The 23500-nt window shown below is 43.9% G+C and overlaps 1 protein-coding gene across 1 annotated transcript in view; it reads left to right on the top strand.

Annotated features, from left to right (window-relative positions):
* Positions 1 to 4957: 4957 nt before the first annotated feature.
* The window catches only part of LOC136591937 (hemopexin-like), a 58042-nt gene continuing 39499 nt past the window's right edge, over positions 4958 to 23500 (top strand). The window contains exon 1 of the mRNA XM_066588560.1: positions 4958 to 5028. Coding sequence (XP_066444657.1) covers positions 4961 to 5028 — 68 coding nt within the window. The 5' untranslated portion in view covers positions 4958 to 4960. The remainder of the gene's footprint in view (positions 5029 to 23500) is intronic.

Here is a 23500-nt window from a genome sequence, read left to right as displayed (position 1 = left end):
CCTGGCAGATGAGCCTGAGAGTTGTCTGCGTCCGTCCGCTACACAACAGCTTCTATTCCAGGTTTCAGACATTTCCTTGTTTGTTGAGGAATATTCAATGTAACAAATGGGTTGAGTTATGCAAATTCTAAGATGGAAGCGCCACCTATTGGAAGGCAGCTCCCTGGCAGAGAACATCAGTCCAGAACACCGTGGTTCACAAAGAGTCGAGGGTCACAGTAAAACAGCACAAAGAACCAGACAGGCAGTACTGAGAAATGTATTAATCACTCAAGTTATTCAAAGCCTTTCAGATAAATCTCCGGTGTTTCTGGCTCACAGGATGAGGTCCGCTGCCAGAAACCACAAACACGGCAAACAGAGAAACAAAAAGCCCAGCAAGTCATCAAAGTAAAAAGGTCACCTGGGACAAACAATGGGCCTATTGAGAAAGGGATTACAGTAAATGCAAGCAGGGAAGGGGGAAGGAGGGGAACCAATACTTCACTTATTACTCCTAGTAGTACTTCTAACATTACGACTGTCACAATGCAATTACCACTGCTAAAATCAATGGCCACCTGCCCAATGGTACAATAATAAAGGATAACAGTTTACTAAATGCTTCACCCAGATGCTGCATAGCGAAGGCAAGGATGGTGATGGAGAAAAGAACATTGCCACTGGATGGTGGATGAGAACAGTACTAGATGGTGGAGGAGAACAATGCTAGACAGTGGAGAAAAACAATTATGGACCATGGTGGAGAATAATAATAATGGATGGTGGAGGAGAACAATGCTGGACCATAGTGAGGAACAATACTACTAGATGGCAGAGGAGAACAATACTGGATGGTGGACGAGAACAATGTTGGACCATGGTAAAGAACAATACTACTGGATAGTGGAGGTGAACAATGACAGTCAGGGGGGAAGAACAATGCTGGAACATGGAAGAACTGTACTATTGAATGGTGGAGGAGAACAATACTGGATGGTGTAGGAGGACAATGCCAGTCCGTGGAGAAGAACAATGCTGGACTATGGTTGAGAACAATACTACTGGATGATGGAGGAGAACAATACTAGATGGTGGAGGAGTACAATGCTGGATCATGGTTGAGAACAATACTACTAGGTGGTGGAGGAGAACAATGCCGGAGCGTGCTGGAGAACAATAATACGAGATGGCGGTGGAGAACAATGGAAGTCAGAGGGGAAGAACAATTTTGAACCACAGTGGAGAATAATACTACTGGATGGTGGAGGAGAACAATTATAGGCAATGATGGAGAGCAGTACTATTAGATGATGGAGGGGAACAATACTGGATGGTGGAGGAGAACAATGCCAGTCAGTGGAGAAGAACAATACTGGACCATGGTGGATAACAATACTACTGGATGATGCGGGAGAACAATACTGTATGGTGGAAGAGAACAATGCTGGACCATGGTGGAGAACAATACTACTGGATGGTGGAGGAAACAAATATTGGATGGTGGAGAACAACAATAATGGATGGTGGAGGACAATAATATTGGATGGTGGAGGAGAACAAAGCTGGACCATGGTAGAAAACAATACTACTGGATGATGGAGTACAACCATACAGGACTATGCTGGAGAACAATACTACTAGATAGTGGTGGAGAACAATGTGAGTCAGTGAAGGATAACCATGCTGGACCATGGTATAGAACAATGCAAATAGATGGTGGAAGACAGCAGTACTGGATTGTGGAGAAGAATGCTGGACCGTGATGGAGAACAATACTATTAGTTGGTGGAGGAGAACAATGCAAGTCAGTGGATAAAAACAATGCTGACCATGGTGGAGAACAATATTACTGGATGGTTGAGAACAATACTACTGGATAGTGGAGAAGAACAATACTAGATGTTGGAGGAGAACAATGCTGGATGATGCTGAAGAACATTAATACTTGATAGTGGAGGACAACAATACTGGACCATGAAGTTGAACAATACTACTGGATAGTGAAGGAGAACATTACCAGTTATGGGAGGAGGAGAAAAATACTACTGGATGGTGGAGGACAACAATATTGGATGGTGGAGGACAACAATACTGGATGGTGAAGAAGAAAATTGTTGGACCATGGGGTAGAACAATACTACTTGAACAGAACAATGCCAGTCAGTGGAGAAGAACAATGCTGGACCATGGAGGAGAACAATACTATTGGATGGTGGAGGACAACAATACTGGATTGTGGAGGGGAACAATACTGGATGGCGGAGGAGAACAATGCTGGGCCATGGTGTAGAACAATACTACTGGAACAGAACAATTCCAGTCAGTGGAGAAGGACAGTGCTGGACCATGGTCGAGAACAATACTACTGGATGCTGGAGGAGAATAATGACAGTTAGTGAAGAAGAACAATGCTGGACCATGGTGGAGAACAATACTACTGTATGGTCGAGGGGAGCAATACTGGATAGTGGAAGTGAACGATGCCAGTCAGTGAAGTAGAACAAAGCTGGACTATGGTGAAGAACAATACTACTGGATGATGGAGGAGAACAATACTAGATGGTGGAGAAGAACAATGCTGGATCATGGTTGAGAACAATACTACTAGATGGTGGAGGAGAACAATAACAGTCAGTGGAAAGAAACAATGCTAGACCATAGTGGAGAACAATACTACTGGACGGTGGAGGAGAACAATGCTGGAGCGTGCTGCAGAACAATACTATGGTGGAGAACAATGTAATTCAGAGGAGAAGAACAATTTTGAACCACGGTGGGGAATAATACTACTGGATGGTGGAGGAGAACAATGCTGAACCATGGTGGAGAACAATACTACTGGACGGTGGAGGACACCAATATTGGATGGTTGAGAACAACAATAGTGGAGCATGTTGGACCATGGTTGAGAACAATACTACTAGATGCTGGACCATGGTTCTCCTCCACCATCCAGTATTGTTGTCCTCCACCATCCAGTAGCATTGTTCTCCACCATGGTCCATCATTGTTCTTCTACATTGACTGGCATTGTTCTCCTCCACCATCTAGTGGTATTGTTCCCCATCATGGTCTTGCATTGTTCTCCTCCATCATTCAGAATTGTTGTCCTGTACCATTCAGTAGCATTGTTCTCCAGCATGGTCCAGCATTGTTCTCCTCCGCCATCCAGTATTGTTGTCCTCCATGACAATATTTCCCCCATGACAGTGTGACTGCAGCACCTCAGGCGGGCGTGTACCCTGCAGGCGATGCCATCTGATGAGCCTGGCATAGCGCTATCCCCAGTATGACAGTGTGACTGCTGCACCTGAAACGGAGCGTGGGCCCTACGGGCGCTGCTGTCTGGTGAGCCTGGCATAGCCCAATCCGCAGTATAACAGGGTGACTGCAGCACCTGAGGCAGGCGTGTACCCTGCAGGTGATGTCATCTGAAGAGCCGGGCATAGCTCTGTCCCCAGTATGGCAGTGTGACTGCAGCACCTAAGGCGGAGCAACACCCTGGTTACGCCCGAGGACGATGGGGATATAAGAGGAACGGTGTGGCGTGTGACCGCAGAGAGCCGAGTGCTAGTGATTTGTTGTCAATGAGCGCCAATGACCTGGACGGAGGACAAGGTGTAAACACCTGCAAAAAGGGGGCAGGTTGGCAGAGAAATACAGCCAACAACTACTGCAAGGGGTGGAGCAAGCCGATGCCAGGCTGATCTCATGGCAGCGCCCGCCGAGCCCACGCTCCGCTTTAGGTGCTGCAGTCACACTGCCATAATGGGGACAGAGCTATGCCAGGCTCATTAGATGGCATCACCTGCAGGGTACACGCCTGCCTCAGGTGCTGCAGTCACACTGTTATTCCTCGGATTGGGCTATGCCAGGCTCATCAGATGGCATCACCTGCAAGGTATACGCCTGCCTCAGGTGCTGAAGTCACACTGTTATACTGCGGATTGGGCTATGCCAGGCTCATCAGATGGCATCGCCTGCAAGGTATACATACGCCTGCCTCAGGTGCTGCAGTCACACTCTTATACTGTGGATTGGGCTATGCCAGGCTCACCAGACAGCAGCACCCGTAGGGCCCACGCTCCGCTTCAGGTGCAGCAGTCACACTGTCATACTGGGGATTGGGCTATGCCAGGCTCCTCTGATGGCAGCGCCAGCAGGGTACACGCCTGCCTTAAATGCTGCAGTCACACTGTTATACTGCGGATTGGGCTATGCCAGGCTTACCCGACGGCAGCGCCCGCCGGGCCCATGCTCCGCTTTAGGTGCTGCAGTCACACTGCCATACTGGGGACAGAGCTATGCCAGGCTCATCAGATGGCATCACCTGCAGGGTACACACCTGCCCCAGGTGTTGCAGTCACACTATAATTCTGCGGATTGGGCTATGCCAGGCTCATCAGATGGCATCACCTGCAGGGTACACGCCTGCCCCAGGTGCTGCAGTTACACTGTTATTCTGCGGATTGGGCTATGCCAGGCTCGCCGGACAGCAGCGCCTGTAGGGCCCACGCTCCGTTTCAGGTGCAGCAGTCACACTGTCATACTGGGGATTGGGCTATGCCAGGCTCATCAGATGGCATCGCCTGCAGGGTACACGCCCGCCTGAGGTGCAGCAGTCACACTGTCATACTGGGGATTGGGCTATGCCAGGCGATTTAGCAGCCAGAGGAGTTTATGTGCCCACATGGTGCCTCAACAGCAGCTTTACTGCAGAACTTGGTAGTGTCTGCCGTTGCAGTAAGAGCGCAGGCGGGTGGATGGCACACAGGAATTTGGCTGTCTTGGCACAACTCTGTTCCGGTCAGGCGCCAGTCTAGTACTGATCACCAAATATACAACACAGAGCAAAAATATCATCTTTCTGAAATAGTAAAATTAATCATTAACCCCTTCCCACCCCGGGGTGATTGTGTAATCAGATGGCGTATATATAGCGGGTCAGCGGAGCGAGCGGCCAGAACCGCAGCCCAGCATGAAGCTCTGCGCCATCGTACCCGGCATCCTCCTCGGCCTCCTGCCCCCGCTCCTCTCCTACCCACTGTGAGTACCACCAGCGGCCACCTATGGTGTATCTAATGTGTGATACCGTCTGCAGAGCCGTGTATCTAATCCTATCCTGTGTGATACTGTCTTCTGAGCTATGTATCTAATCCTATCCTGTGTGATACCGTCTGCTGAGCCATGTATCTAATCCTATCCTGTGTTATACCGTCTGCAGAGCTGTGTATCTAATCCTATCCTGTGTGATACTGCCTGCTGAGCCGTGTATCTAATCCTATCCTGTGTGATACTGTGCTGAGCCGTGTGTCTAATCCTCTGCTGTGAGATACTGTCTACTGAACCATGTATCTAATCCTATCCTGAGTGATACTGCCTGCTGAGCCATGTATCTAATCCTCTCCTGTGTAATACTGTCTGCTGAGCCGTGTATCTAATCCTCTCCTGTGTGATACTGTCTGCTGAGCCGTGTATCTAATCCTCTCCTGTGTGATACTGTCTGCTGAGCTGTGTATCTAATCCTCTCCTGTGTGATACTGCCTGCTGAGCCGTGTATCTAATCCTCTCCTGTGTGATACTGTCTGCTGAGCTGTGTATCTAATCCTATCCTGTGTGATACTGTCTTCTGAGCTGTGTATCTAATCCTATCCTGAGTGATACTGTGTGCTGAGCCGTGTATCTAATCCTATCCTGAGTGATACTGTCTGCTGAGCCATGTATCTAATCCTCTCCTGTGTGATACTGTCTGCTGAGCCGTGTATCTAATCCTCTCCTGTGTGATACTGTCTGCTGAGCCGTGTATCTAATCCTCTCCTGTGTGATACTGTCTGCTGTTGTTTTGGATACCAGTTTCTCCAGCAGGTTTCGGGGTGTTCTGTAGCATCCTAATTGTGTAGTATGGCATGCGCACGCCTTGCAACAACCAGTCAGACACAAGCTATAGGTCTCGGGTCTAAACCGTATCTGGGCGTACAATGCTCAGAGCCTCAGGTTTATTAAAACACATAATACCTGCCCATTATGGGCGTATAACATATGACATCGATAACATATATAGGTTTTCATTCGTTGGGCCATATAGAATCCCACACCCCTCTCAAGTCCAGTGTATGAGCCAGTCTTTGTCTCCTCAACATGTGGTCAGTCAAATTCTAGCTTCTTTGTCTCAGAAGTTGAGGGTGGGGGAGCGCTGGGAAAATACCCAAGGTGGATACAGTTCTTCAGTCTTACAGTATAGCAATGTGACTTTAATCCTTAAGAGGCTAAAGAGGAGCTTTACATTAGGGTAACCTTATAGAACACATCTTTCACCATGCCATTGTCCAGCAATTACCATAATGAAATGATGCCTCTACAGAGTTCAATCACTACAGCTGCGTAATACATCTAGTTTATACAAATCAATAGACATATTACACTAACTAATCATCATGTCTACGACACTGTATCTAATCCTCTGCTGTGTGATACTGTCTGCTGTATCTAATCCTCTCCTGTGTGATACTGTCTGCTGTATCTAATCCTCTCCTGTGTGATACTGTCTGCTGTATCTAATCCTCTCCTGTGTGATACTGTCTGCTGTATCTAATCCTCTCCTGTGTGATACTGTCTGCTGTATCTAATCCTCTCCTGCAAGATACTGTCTGCTGTATCTAATCCTCTCCTGCGTGTTACTGTCTGCTGTATCTTAACCTTTCCTGTGTGATACTGTCTGCTGTATCTAATCCTCTCCTGTGTGATACTGTGTGCTGTATCTAATCCTCTCCTGCGTGTTACTGTCTGCTGTATCTTAACCTTTCCTGTGTGATACTGTCTGCTGTATCTAATCCTCTCCTGTGTGATACTGTCTGCTGTATCTAATCCTCTCCTGCGTGTTACTGTCTGCTGTATCTTAACCTTTCCTGTGTGATACTGTCTGCTGTATCTAATCCTCTTCTGTGTGATACTGTCTGCTGTATCTAATCCTTTCCTGTGTGATACTGTCTGCTGTATCTAATCCTTTCCTGTGTGATACTGTCTGCTGAGCTGCTGTAACATAGTAACCGCCTGCAGGATGCTGTAAGACGTGTAATCGGGCCGTATCCCCGCTGACCGCTTGCCTGCGTCCAGTGAACGGGGCGGCCGCACCGATCCCCGTTGCTCCGCCTCTACCCACTGTAGGAGCACCCAAGACGCCTGGCTCTCCTCTCTGTGATGTCAGCTGAAAACAACTCCTTCCCGACTCCAATCTGATATTCCATGATGGAACGTAACATTATTACGCTCCAGGACCAACTAGTGAGCCCCCCATCACCGCGTCCTCCGGAGAGACATCCGTAGTCTCGCTGCTATTAGGCACGGCTCACACACACAATCCGGATTTCCCATGCGGGTTCCGGCAGTGTTATCTGCCTGTGACCCCGGCTGGCCACCCTGCGTACTTCCTTTTATGGTACTGCGGGTGACAGCGGACGCTCGCCGCCGGACATGCGCGGCACAGATTTATTCTTCTAAACATTTGTATTCCCCGCTAGGTGATGATGCAGGCGCCGCAGCCATCCACAAAGTCAACCGCAGGCGGTCTGCGGGTCAGATGGCCGTCCGCGTGGCGTCTGCAGCAAAATAGAGCATGCTGTGTTTTTCCCTCCGCTGGTGGACATCACAACTTGTTTCCTCCGGTGTGAAGGAAAGTGATTTCTACATATCAATGCACGCCGCTTGCTGCGGACACTAACCACGGATTCCACAGAAGAAATCAGGTCATATGACACAACCCTTACCGTAAAGAACGCCTTCTATGTTGTGTAGAAACCTTCTATCCTCTAGATGTAGAGAGCGCCCCCTTGTTACAGTCCTGGTATAACAGATGATAGGAGAGATCTCTGTACTAACCCCTGATATATCTATACATAGTTATTAGAGCGCCCCCTTGTTACAGTCCTGGTATAACAGATGATAGGAGAGATCTCTGTACTAACCCCTGATATATCTATACATAGTTATTAGAGCGCCCCCTTGTTACAGTCCTGGTATAACAGATGATAGGAGAGATCTCTGTACTAACCCCTGATATATCTATACATAGTTATTAGAGCGCCCCCTTGTTACAGTCCTGCGTATAATAGATGATGGGAGAGATCTCTGTACTGACCGCTGATAAATTATACATAGTTATTAGAGCGCCCCCTTGTTACAGTCCTGGGTATAATAGATGATGGGAGAGATCTCTGTACTGACCCCTGATATATCTATACATAGTTATTAGAGCGCCCCCTTGTTACAGTCCTGGGTATAATAGATGATGGGAGAGATCTCTGTACTGACCCCTGATATATCTATACATAGTTATTACAGCGCCCCCTTGTTACAGTCCTGGGTATAATAGATGATGGGAGAGATCTCTGTACTGACCCTGATATATCTATACATAGTTATTAGAGCGCCCCCTTGTTAGAGTCCACGGTATTATAGGTGATGGGGGAGATCTCTATACTGACCCCCGATATATCTTTACATAGTTATTAGAGCGCCCCTTGTTACACTCCTCTGTATAATAGATGATGGGGGATATCTCTGTTGTGACCCCTGATATATTATACATAGGTATTAGAGCGCCCCCTTGTTACAGTCCTGGGTATAATAGATGATGGGAGAGATCTCTGTACTGACCCCTGATATATTATACATAGTTATTAGAGCGACCCCTTGTTACAGTCCTGGGTATAATAGATGATGGAAGAGATCTCTGTACTGACCCCTGATATATTATACATAGTTATTAGAGCGCCCCCTTGTTACAGTCCTGGGTATAATAGATGATGGAGAGATCTCTGTACTGACCCCTGATATATCTATACATAGTTATTAGAGCGCCCCGTTACAGTCCTGGTATAATAGATGATGGGAGAGATCTCTGTACTGACCCCTGATATATTATACATAGGTATTAGAGCGCCCCCTTGTTACAGTCCTGGGTATAATAGATGATGGGAGAGATCTCTGTACTGACCCCTGATATATTATACATAGTTATTAGAGCGACCCCTTGTTACAGTCCTGGGTATAATAGATGATGGAAGAGATCTCTGTACTGACCCCTGATATATTATACATAGTTATTAGAGCGCCCCCTTGTTACAGTCCCGGGTATAATAGATGATGGAGAGATCTCTGTACTGACCCCTGATATATCTATACCTAGGTATTAGAGCGCCCCCTTGTTACAGTCCTGGGTATAAGAGATGATGGCAGAGATCTCTGTACAGACCCCTGATATATATATATATATATATATATATATATATATATATATACACTGTTATTAGAATGCCTCCTTGTTACAGTCCTGAGTATAATAGATGATGGGAGAGATCTCTGTACGGACCCCTGATATATTATACATAGTTATTAGAGCGCCCCCTTGTTACAGTCCTGGCTATAATAGATGATGGGAGAGATCTCTGTACTGACCCCTGATGTATCTATACATAGTTATTAGAGCGTCCCCTTGTTACAGTCCTGGGTGTAATAGATGATGGGAAAGATCTCTGTACTGACCCCTGATATATTATACATAGTTATTAGAGCGCCCCCTTGTTACAGTCCGGGGTATAATAGATGATAGGGGAGATCTCCGTACAGTCCTGGGTATAATAGATGATGGGTGAGATTTCTGTACTGACCTCTGATATGTCTATGCATAGTTATTAGAGCGCCCCCTTGTTACAGTCCGGGGTATAATAGATGATAGGGGAGATCTCCGTACAGTCCTGGGTATAATAGATGATGGGTGAGATTTCTGTACTGACCCTGATATATCTATACATAGTTATTAGAGCGCCCCCTTGTTACAGTCCTGGGTATAATAGATGATGGGAGAGGTATCTGTACTGACCCCTGATATATTATACATAGTTATTCGAGCGCCCCCTTGTTACAGTCCTGGGTATAATAGATGATGGAGAGTTCTCTGTACTGACCCCTGATATATCTATACATAGTTATTAGAGCGCCCCCTTGTTACCGTCCTGGGTATAATAGATGATGGGAGAGATCTCTGTACTGACCCCTGATATATCTATACATAGTTATTAGAGCGCCCCCTTGTTACCGTCCTGGGTATAATAGATGATGGGAGAGATCTCTGTACTGACCCCTGATATATTATACATAGTTATTAGAGCGCCCCCTTGTTACAGTCCTGGGTATAATAGATGATGGGAGAGATCTCTGTACTGACTCCTGATATATTATACATGGTTATTAGAGCGCCCCCTTGTTACAGTCCTGGGTATAATAGATGATGGGAGAGATCTCTGTACTGACCCCTGATATATCTATACATAGTTATTAGAGCACCCCCTTGTTACAGTCCTGGGTATAATAGATGATGGGAGAGATCTCTGTACTGACCCCTGATATATCTATACATAGTTATTAGAGCGCCCCCTTGTTACAGTCCTGGGTATAATAGATGATGGGAGAAATATCTGTACTGACCCCTGATATATCTATACATAGTTATTACAGCGCCCCCTTGTTACAGTCCTGGGTATAACAGATGATGGGAGAGATCTCTGTACTGACCCTGATATATCTATACATAGTTATTAGAGAGCCCCCTTGTTAGAGTCCACGGTATTATAGATGATGGGGGAGATCTCTATACTGACCCCCGATATATCTTTACATAGTTATTAGAGCGCCCCTTGTTACACTCCTCTGTATAATAGATGATGGGGGATATCTCTGTTGTGACCCCTGATATATTATACATAGTTATTAGAGCGACCCCTTGTTACAGTCCTGGGTATAATAGATGATGGAAGAGATCTCTGTACTGACCCCTGATATATTATACATAGTTATTAGAGCGCCCCCTTGTTACAGTCCTGGGTATAATAGATGATGGAGAGATCTCTGTACTGACCCCTGATATATCTATACATAGTTATTAGAGCGCCCCGTTACAGTCCTGGTATAATAGATGATGGGAGAGATCTCTGTACTGACCCCTGATATATCTATACCTAGGTATTAGAGCGCCCCCTTGTTACAGTCCTGGGTATAAGAGATGATGGCAGAGATCTCTGTACTGACCCCTGATATATATATATATATATATATATATATATATATATATATATATATATATATATATATATATATATATACACTGTTATTAGAATGCCTCCTTGTTACAGTCCTGAGTATAATAGATGATGGGAGAGATCTCTGTACGGACCCCTGATATATTATACATAGTTATTAGAGCGCCCCCTTGTTACAGTCCTGGCTATAATAGATGATGGGAGAGATCTCTGTACTGACCCCTGATGTATCTATACATAGTTATTAGAGCGCCCCCTTGTTACAGTCCTGGGTGTAATAGATGATGGGAAAGATCTCTGTACTGACCCCTGATATATTATACATAGTTATTAGAGCGCCCCCTTGTTACAGTCCGGGGTATAATAGATGATAGGGGAGATCTCCGTACAGTCCTGGGTATAATAGATGATGGGTGAGATCTCTGTACTGACCTCTGATATGTCTATGCATAGTTATTAGAGCGCCCCCTTGTTACAGTCCTCTGTATAATAGATGATGGAGAGTTCTCTGTACTGACCCCTGATATATCTATACATAGTTATTAGAGCGCCCCCTTGTTACCGTCCTGGGTATAATAGATGATGGGAGAGATCTCTGTACTGACCCCTGATATATTATACATAGTTATTAGAGCGCCCCCTTGTTACAGTCCTGGGTATAATAGATGATGGGAGAGATATCTGTACTGACTCCTGATATATTATACATGGTTATTAGAGCGCCCCCTTGTTACAGTCCTGGGTATAATAGATGATGGGAGAGATCTCTGTACTGACCCCTGATATATCTATACATAGTTATTAGAGCGCCCCCTTGTTACAGTCCTGGGTATAATAGATGATGGGAGAGATCTCTGTACTGACCCCTGATATATCTATACATAGTTATTAGAGCGCCCCCTTGTTACAGTCCTGGGTATAATAGATGATGGGAGAGATCTCTGTACTGACCCCTGATATATCTATACATAGTTATTACAGCGCCCCCTTGTTACAGTCCTGGGTATAACAGATGATGGGAGAGATCTCTGTACTGACCCTGATATATCTATACATAGTTATTAGAGCGCCCCCTTGTTAGAGTCCACGGTATTATAGATGATGGGGGAGATCTCTATACTGACCCCCGATATATCTTTACATAGTTATTAGAGCGCCCCTTGTTACACTCCTCTGTATAATAGATGATGGGGGATATCTCTGTTGTGACCCCTGATATATTATACATAGGTATTAGAGCGCCCCCTTGTTACAGTCCTGGGTATAATAGATGATGGGAGAGATCTCTGTACTGACCCCTGATATATTATACACAGTTATTAGAGCGACCCCTTGTTACAGTCCTGGGTATAATAGATGATGGAAGAGATCTCTGTACTGACCCCTGATATATTATACATAGTTATTAGAGCGCCCCCTTGTTACAGTCCTGGGTATAATAGATGATGGAGAGATCTCTGTACTGACCCCTGATATATCTATACATAGTTATTAGAGCGCCCCGTTACAGTCCTGGTATAATAGATGATGGGAGAGATCTGTGTACTGACCCCTGATATATCTATACCTAGGTATTAGAGCGCCCCCTTGTTACAGTCCTGGGTATAAGAGATGATGGCAGAGATCTCTGTACTGACCCCTGATGTATCTATACATAGTTATTAGAGCGCCCCCTTGTTACAGTCCTGGGTGTAATAGATGATGGGAAAGATCTCTGTACTGACCCCTGATATATTATACATAGTTATTAGAGCGCCCCCTTGTTACAGTCCGGGGTATAATAGATGATAGGGGAGATCTCCGTACAGTCCTGGGTATAATAGATGATGGGTGAGATCTCTGTACTGACCTCTGATATGTCTATGCATAGTTATTAGAGCGCCCCCTTGTTACAGTCCTCTGTATAATAGATGATGGAGAGTTCTCTGTACTGACCCCTGATATATCTATACATAGTTATTAGAGCGCCCCCTTGTTACCGTCCTGGGTATAATAGATGATGGGAGAGATCTCTGTACTGACCCCTGATATATCTATACATAGTTATTAGAGAGCTCCCTTGTTACAGTCCTGGGTATAATAGATGATGGGAGAGATCTCTGTACTGACCCCTGATATATTATACGTAGTTATTAGAGAGCTCCCTTGTTACAGTCCTGGGTATAATAGATGATGGGAGAGATCTTTGTACTGACCCCTGATATATCTATACATAGTTATTAGAGCGCCCCCTTGTTACCGTCCTGGGTATAATAGATGATGGGAGAGATCTCTGTACTGACCCCTGATATATCTATACATAGTTATTAGAGCACCCCCTTGTTACAGTCCTGGGTATAATAGATGATGGGAGAGATCTCTGTACTGACCCCTGATATATCTATACCTAGGTATTAGAGCGCCCCCTTGTTACAGTCCTGGGTATAAGAGATGATGGCAGAGATCTCTGTACAGACCCCTGATATATATATATATATATATATATATATATATATATATATATATACACTGTTATTAGAATGCCTCCTTGTTACAGTCCTGAGTATAATAGATGATGGGAGAGATCTCTGTACGGACCCCTGATATATTATACATAGTTATTAGAGCGCCCCCTTGTTACAGTCCTGGCTATAATAGATGATGGGAGAGATCTCTGTACTGACCCCTGATGTATCTATACATAGTTATTAGAGCGTCCCCTTGTTACAGTCCTGGGTGTAATAGATGATGGGAAAGATCTCTGTACTGACCCCTGATATATTATACATAGTTATTAGAGCGCCCCCTTGTTACAGTCCGGGGTATAATAGATGATAGGGGAGATCTCCGTACAGTCCTGGGTATAATAGATGATGGGTGAGATTTCTGTACTGACCTCTGATATGTCTATGCATAGTTATTAGAGCGCCCCCTTGTTACAGTCCGGGGTATAATAGATGATAGGGGAGATCTCCGTACAGTCCTGGGTATAATAGATGATGGGTGAGATTTCTGTACTGACCCTGATATATCTATACATAGTTATTAGAGCGCCCCCTTGTTACAGTCCTGGGTATAATAGATGATGGGAGAGGTATCTGTACTGACCCCTGATATATTATACATAGTTATTCGAGCGCCCCCTTGTTACAGTCCTGGGTATAATAGATGATGGAGAGTTCTCTGTACTGACCCCTGATATATCTATACATAGTTATTAGAGCGCCCCCTTGTTACCGTCCTGGGTATAATAGATGATGGGAGAGATCTCTGTACTGACCCCTGATATATCTATACATAGTTATTAGAGCGCCCCCTTGTTACCGTCCTGGGTATAATAGATGATGGGAGAGATCTCTGTACTGACCCCTGATATATTATACATAGTTATTAGAGCGCCCCCTTGTTACAGTCCTGGGTATAATAGATGATGGGAGAGATCTCTGTACTGACTCCTGATATATTATACATGGTTATTAGAGCGCCCCCTTGTTACAGTCCTGGGTATAATAGATGATGGGAGAGATCTCTGTACTGACCCCTGATATATCTATACATAGTTATTAGAGCACCCCCTTGTTACAGTCCTGGGTATAATAGATGATGGGAGAGATCTCTGTACTGACCCCTGATATATCTATACATAGTTATTAGAGCGCCCCCTTGTTACAGTCCTGGGTATAATAGATGATGGGAGAAATATCTGTACTGACCCCTGATATATCTATACATAGTTATTACAGCGCCCCCTTGTTACAGTCCTGGGTATAACAGATGATGGGAGAGATCTCTGTACTGACCCTGATATATCTATACATAGTTATTAGAGAGCCCCCTTGTTAGAGTCCACGGTATTATAGATGATGGGGGAGATCTCTATACTGACCCCCGATATATCTTTACATAGTTATTAGAGCGCCCCTTGTTACACTCCTCTGTATAATAGATGATGGGGGATATCTCTGTTGTGACCCCTGATATATTATACATAGTTATTAGAGCGACCCCTTGTTACAGTCCTGGGTATAATAGATGATGGAAGAGATCTCTGTACTGACCCCTGATATATTATACATAGTTATTAGAGCGCCCCCTTGTTACAGTCCTGGGTATAATAGATGATGGAGAGATCTCTGTACTGACCCCTGATATATCTATACATAGTTATTAGAGCGCCCCGTTACAGTCCTGGTATAATAGATGATGGGAGAGATCTCTGTACTGACCCCTGATATATCTATACCTAGGTATTAGAGCGCCCCCTTGTTACAGTCCTGGGTATAAGAGATGATGGCAGAGATCTCTGTACTGACCCCTGATATATATATATATATATATATATATATATATATATATATATATATATATACACTGTTATTAGAATGCCTCCTTGTTACAGTCCTGAGTATAATAGATGATGGGAGAGATCTCTGTACGGACCCCTGATATATTATACATAGTTATTAGAGCGCCCCCTTGTTACAGTCCTGGCTATAATAGATGATGGGAGAGATCTCTGTACTGACCCCTGATGTATCTATACATAGTTATTAGAGCGCCCCCTTGTTACAGTCCTGGGTGTAATAGATGATGGGAAAGATCTCTGTACTGACCCCTGATATATTATACATAGTTATTAGAGCGCCCCCTTGTTACAGTCCGGGGTATAATAGATGATAGGGGAGATCTCCGTACAGTCCTGGGTATAATAGATGATGGGTGAGATCTCTGTACTGACCTCTGATATGTCTATGCATAGTTATTAGAGCGCCCCCTTGTTACAGTCCTCTGTATAATAGATGATGGAGAGTTCTCTGTACTGACCCCTGATATATCTATACATAGTTATTAGAGCGCCCCCTTGTTACCGTCCTGGGTATAATAGATGATGGGAGAGATCTCTGTACTGACCCCTGATATATTATACATAGTTATTAGAGCGCCCCCTTGTTACAGTCCTGGGTATAATAGATGATGGGAGAGATATCTGTACTGACTCCTGATATATTATACATGGTTATTAGAGCGCCCCCTTGTTACAGTCCTGGGTATAATAGATGATGGGAGAGATCTCTGTACTGACCCCTGATATATCTATACATAGTTATTAGAGCGCCCCCTTGTTACAGTCCTGGGTATAATAGATGATGGGAGAGATCTCTGTACTGACCCCTGATATATCTATACATAGTTATTAGAGCGCCCCCTTGTTACAGTCCTGGGTATAATAGATGATGGGAGAGATCTCTGTACTGACCCCTGATATATCTATACATAGTTATTACAGCGCCCCCTTGTTACAGTCCTGGGTATAACAGATGATGGGAGAGATCTCTGTACTGACCCTGATATATCTATACATAGTTATTAGAGCGCCCCCTTGTTAGAGTCCACGGTATTATAGATGATGGGGGAGATCTCTATACTGACCCCCGATATATCTTTACATAGTTATTAGAGCGCCCCTTGTTACACTCCTCTGTATAATAGATGATGGGGGATATCTCTGTTGTGACCCCTGATATATTATACATAGGTATTAGAGCGCCCCCTTGTTACAGTCCTGGGTATAATAGATGATGGGAGAGATCTCTGTACTGACCCCTGATATATTATACACAGTTATTAGAGCGACCCCTTGTTACAGTCCTGGGTATAATAGATGATGGAAGAGATCTCTGTACTGACCCCTGATATATTATACATAGTTATTAGAGCGCCCCCTTGTTACAGTCCTGGGTATAATAGATGATGGAGAGATCTCTGTACTGACCCCTGATATATCTATACATAGTTATTAGAGCGCCCCGTTACAGTCCTGGTATAATAGATGATGGGAGAGATCTGTGTACTGACCCCTGATATATCTATACCTAGGTATTAGAGCGCCCCCTTGTTACAGTCCTGGGTATAAGAGATGATGGCAGAGATCTCTGTACTGACCCCTGATGTATCTATACATAGTTATTAGAGCGCCCCCTTGTTACAGTCCTGGGTGTAATAGATGATGGGAAAGATCTCTGTACTGACCCCTGATATATTATACATAGTTATTAGAGCGCCCCCTTGTTACAGTCCGGGGTATAATAGATGATAGGGGAGATCTCCGTACAGTCCTGGGTATAATAGATGATGGGTGAGATCTCTGTACTGACCTCTGATATGTCTATGCATAGTTATTAGAGCGCCCCCTTGTTACAGTCCTCTGTATAATAGATGATGGAGAGTTCTCTGTACTGACCCCTGATATATCTATACATAGTTATTAGAGCGCCCCCTTGTTACCGTCCTGGGTATAATAGATGATGGGAGAGATCTCTGTACTGACCCCTGATATATCTATACATAGTTATTAGAGAGCTCCCTTGTTACAGTCCTGGGTATAATAGATGATGGGAGAGATCTCTGTACTGACCCCTGATATATTATACGTAGTTATTAGAGAGCTCCCTTGTTACAGTCCTGGGTATAATAGATGATGGGAGAGATCTTTGTACTGACCCCTGATATATCTATACATAGTTATTAGAGCGCCCCCTTGTTACCGTCCTGGGTATAATAGATGATGGGAGAGATCTCTGTACTGACCCCTGATATATCTATACATAGTTATTAGAGCACCCCCTTGTTACAGTCCTGGGTATAATAGATGATGGGAGAGATCTCTGTACTGACCCCTGATATATCTATACATAGTTATTAGAGCGCCCCCTTGTTACAGTCCTGGGTATAATAGATGATGGGAGAAATATCTGTACTGACCCCTGATATATCTATACATAGTTATTACAGCGCCCCCTTGTTACAGTCCTGGGTATAACAGATGATGGGAGAGATCTCTGTACTGACCCTGATATATCTATACATAGTTATTAGAGAGCCCCCTTGTTAGAGTCCACGGTATTATAGATGATGGGGGAGATCTCTATACTGACCCCCGATATATCTTTACATAGTTATTAGAGCGCCCCTTGTTACACTCCTCTGTATAATAGATGATGGGGGATATCTCTGTTGTGACCCCTGATATATTATACATAGTTATTAGAGCGACCCCTTGTTACAGTCCTGGGTATAATAGATGATGGAAGAGATCTCTGTACTGACCCCTGATATATTATACATAGTTATTAGAGCGCCCCCTTGTTACAGTCCTGGGTATAATAGATGATGGAGAGATCTCTGTACTGATCCCTGATATATCTATACATAGTTATTAGAGCGCCCCGTTACAGTCCTGGTATAATAGATGATGGGAGAGATCTCTGTACTGACCCCTGATATATCTATACCTAGGTATTAGAGCGCCCCCTTGTTACAGTCCTGGGTATAAGAGATGATGGCAGAGATCTCTGTACTGACCCCTGATATATATATATATATATATATATATAATATATATATATATATATATATACACTGTTATTAGAATGCCTCCTTGTTACAGTCCTGAGTATAATAGATGATGGGAGAGATCTCTGTACGGACCCCTGATATATTATACATAGTTATTAGAGCGCCCCCTTGTTACAGTCCTGGCTATAATAGATGATGGGAGAGATCTCTGTACTGACCCCTGATGTATCTATACATAGTTATTAGAGCGCCCCCTTGTTACAGTCCTGGGTGTAATAGATGATGGGAAAGATCTCTGTACTGACCCCTGATATATTATACATAGTTATTAGAGCGCCCCCTTGTTACAGTCCGGGGTATAATAGATGATAGGGGAGATCTCCGTACAGTCCTGGGTATAATAGATGATGGGTGAGATCTCTGTACTGACCTCTGATATGTCTATGCATAGTTATTAGAGCGCCCCCTTGTTACAGTCCACTGTATAATAGATGATGGAGAGTTCTCTGTACTGACCCCTGATATATCTATACATAGTTATTAGAGCGCCCCCTTGTTACCGTCCTGGGTATAATAGATGATGGGAGAGATCTCTGTACTGACCCCTGATATATCTATACATAGTTATTAGAGCGCCCCCTTGTTACCGTCCTGGGTATAATAGATGATGGGAGAGATCTCTGTACTGACCCCTGATATATTATACATAGTTATTAGAGCGCCCCCTTGTTACAGTCCTGGGTATAATAGATGATGGGAGAGATCTCTGTACTGACTCCTGATATATTATACATGGTTATTAGAGCGCCCCCTTGTTACAGTCCTGGGTATAATAGATGATGGGAGAGATCTCTGTACTGACCCCTGATATATCTATACATAGTTATTAGAGCGCCCCCTTGTTACAGTCCTGGGTATAATAGATGATGGGAGAGATCTCTGTACTGACCCCTGATATATCTATACATAGTTATTAGAGCGCCCCCTTGTTACAGTCCTGGGTATAATAGATGATGGGAGAGATCTCTGTACTGACCCCTGATATATCTATACATAGTTATTACAGCGCCCCCTTGTTACAGTCCTGGGTATAACAGATGATGGGAGAGATCTCTGTACTGACCCTGATATATCTATACATAGTTATTAGAGCGCCCCCTTGTTAGAGTCCACGGTATTATAGATGATGGGGGAGATCTCTATACTGACCCCCGATATATCTTTACATAGTTATTAGAGCGCCCCTTGTTACACTCCTCTGTATAATAGATGATGGGGGATATCTCTGTTGTGACCCCTGATATATTATACATAGGTATTAGAGCGCCCCCTTGTTACAGTCCTGGGTATAATAGATGATGGGAGAGATCTCTGTACTGACCCCTGATATATTATACACAGTTATTAGAGCGACCCCTTGTTACAGTCCTGGGTATAATAGATGATGGAAGAGATCTCTGTACTGACCCCTGATATATTATACATAGTTATTAGAGCGCCCCCTTGTTACAGTCCTGGGTATAATAGATGATGGAGAGATCTCTGTACTGACCCCTGATATATCTATACATAGTTATTAGAGCACCCCGTTACAGTCCTGGTATAATAGATGATGGGAGAGATCTGTGTACTGACCCCTGATATATCTATACCTAGGTATTAGAGCGCCCCCTTGTTACAGTCCTGGGTATAAGAGATGATGGCAGAGATCTCTGTACTGACCCCTGATGTATCTATACATAGTTATTAGAGCGCCCCCTTGTTACAGTCCTGGGTGTAATAGATGATGGGAAAGATCTCTGTACTGACCCCTGATATATTATACATAGTTATTAGAGCGCCCCCTTGTTACAGTCCGGGGTATAATAGATGATAGGGGAGATCTCCGTACAGTCCTGGGTATAATAGATGATGGGTGAGATCTCTGTACTGACCTCTGATATGTCTATGCATAGTTATTAGAGCGCCCCCTTGTTACAGTCCTCTGTATAATAGATGATGGAGAGTTCTCTGTACTGACCCCTGATATATCTATACATAGTTATTAGAGCGCCCCCTTGTTACCGTCCTGGGTATAATAGATGATGGGAGAGATCTCTGTACTGACCCCTGATATATCTATACATAGTTATTAGAGCGCCCCCTTGTTACCGTCCTGGGTATAATAGATGATGGGAGAGATCTCTGTACTGACCCCTGATATATTATACATAGTTATTAGAGCGCCCCCTTGTTACAGTCCTGGGTATAATAGATGATGGGAGAGATCTCTGTACTGACTCCTGATATATTATACATAGTTATTAGAGCGCCCCCTTGTTACAGTCCTGGATATAATAGATGATGGGAGAGATCTCTGTACTGACTCCTGATATATTATACATAGTTATTAGAGCGCCCCCTTGTTACAGTCCTGGGTATAATAGATGATGGGGGAGATCTCCGTACAGTCCTGGGTATAATAGATGATGGGGGAGATCTCTGTACTGACCCCTGATATATGTATACATAGTTATTAGAGCGCCCCCTTGTTACAGTCCGGGGTATAATAGATGATGGAAGAGATCTCTGTACTGACCACTGATATATCTATACATAGTTATTAGAGCACCGCCTTGTTACAGTCCTGGGTATAATAGATGATGGGAGAGATCTCTGTACTGACCCCTGATATATCTATACATAGTTATTAGAGCGCCCCCTTGTTACAGTCCTGGGTATAATAGATGATGGGAGAGATCTCTGTACTGACCACTGATATATCTATACATAGTTATTAGAGCGCCCCATTGTTACAGTCCTGGGTACAATAGATGATGGGAGAGATCTCTGTACTGACCCCTGATATATCTATACATAGTTATTATAGCGCCCCCTTGTTACAGTCCTGGGTATAATAGGTAATGGGGGAGATCTCTGTACTGACCCCTGATATATCTATACATAGTTATTAGAGCATCCTCTTGTTACAGTCATGGGTATAATAGATGATGGGAGAGATCTCTGTACTGATCCCTGATATATTATACATAGTTATTAGAGCGCCCCCTTGTTACAGTCCTGGGTATAATAGATGATGGGAGAGATCTCTGTACTGACCCCTGATATATCTATACATGGTTATTAGAGCACCCTCTTGTTACAGTCATGGGTATAATAGATGATGGGAGAGATCTCTGTACTGATCCCTGATATATTAAACATAGTTATTAGAGCGCCCCCTTGTTACAGTCCTGGGTATAATAGATGATGGGAGAGGTATCTGTACTGACCCCTGATATATTATACATAGTTATTAGAGCGCCCCCTTGTTACAGTCCTGGGTATAATAGATGATGGGAGAGATCTCTGTACTGACCCCTGATATATTATACATAGTTATTAGAGCCCTCTTGTTACAGTCCTGGGTATAATAGATGATGGGAGAGATCTCTGTACTGACCCCTGATATATTATACATAGTTATTAGAGCGCCCCCTTGTTACAGTCCTGGGTATAATAGATGATAGGAGAGATCTCTGTACTGACCCCTGATATATCTATACATAGTTATTAGAGCGCCCCCTTGTTACAGTCCTGGGTATAATAGATGATGGGACAGATCTCTGTACTGACCCCTGATATATTATACATAGTCATTAGAGCGCCCCTTGTTACATTCCTGGGTATAATAGATGATAGGAGAGATCTCTGTACTGACCCCTGATATATCAATACATAGTTATTAGAGCGCCCCCTTGTTACAGTCCTGGGTATAATAGATGATGGGGGAGATCTCCGTACAGTCCTGGGTATAATAGATGATGGGGGAGATCTCTGTACTGACCCCTGATATATGTATACATAGTTATTAGAGCGCCCCCTTGTTACAGTCCGGGGTATATTAGATGATGGAAGAGATCTCTGTACTGACCACTGATATATCTATACATAGTTATTAGAGCACCGCCTTGTTACAGTCCTGGGTATAATAGATGATGGGAGAGATCTCTGTACTGACCCCTGATATATCTATACATAGTTATTAGAGCGCCCCCTTGTTACAGTCCTGGGTATAATAGATGATGGGAGAGATCTCTGTACTGACCACTGATATATCTATACATAGTTATTAGAGCGCCCCCTTGTTACAGTCCTGGGTACAATAGATGATGGGAGAGATCTCTGTACTGACCCCTGATATATCTATACATAGTTATTATAGCGCCCCCTTGTTACAGTCCTGGGTATAATAGGTAATGGGGGAGATCTCTGTACTGACCCCTGATATATCTATACATAGTTATTAGAGCATCCTCTTGTTACAGTCATGGGTATAATAGATGATGGGAGAGATCTCTGTACTGATCCCTGATATATTATACATAGTTATTAGAGCGCCCCCTTGTTACAGTCCTCTGTATAATAGATGATGGGAGAGATCTCTGTACTGACCCCTGATATATCTATACATGGTTATTAGAGCACCCTCTTGTTACAGTCATGGGTATAATAGATGATGGGAGAGATCTCTGTACTGATCCCTGATATATTATACATAGTTATTAGAGCGCCCCCTTGTTACAGTCCTGGGTATAATAGATGATGGGAGAGGTATCTGTACTGACCCCTGATATATTATACATAGTTATTAGAGCGCCCCCTTGTTACAGTCCTGGGTATAATAGATGATGGGAGAGATCTCTGTACTGACCCCTGATATATTATACATAGTTATTAGAGCCCTCTTGTTACAGTCCTGGGTATAATAGATGATGGGAGAGATCTCTGTACTGACCCCTGATATATTATACATAGTTATTAGAGCGCCCCCTTGTTACAGTACTGGGTATAATAGATGATAGGAGAGATCTCTGTACTGACCCCTGATATATCTATACATAGTTATTAGAGCGCCCCCTTGTTACAGTCCTGGGTATAATAGATGATGGGACAGATCTCTGTACTGACCCCTGATATATTATACATAGTCATTAGAGCGCCCCTTGTTACATTCCTGGGTATAATAGATGATAGGAGAGATCTCTGTACTGACCCCTGATATATCTATACATAGTTATTAGAGCGCCCCCTTGTTACAGTCCTGGGTA

The sequence above is a fragment of the Eleutherodactylus coqui genome, chromosome 1 (genome assembly GCF_035609145.1).
Source record: "Eleutherodactylus coqui strain aEleCoq1 chromosome 1, aEleCoq1.hap1, whole genome shotgun sequence".
Lineage (NCBI taxonomy): Eukaryota > Metazoa > Chordata > Amphibia > Anura > Eleutherodactylidae > Eleutherodactylus > Eleutherodactylus coqui.
The sequence above is the reverse complement of the archived record's forward strand: the minus strand, read 5'-3'. Positions and strand labels throughout refer to the sequence as shown.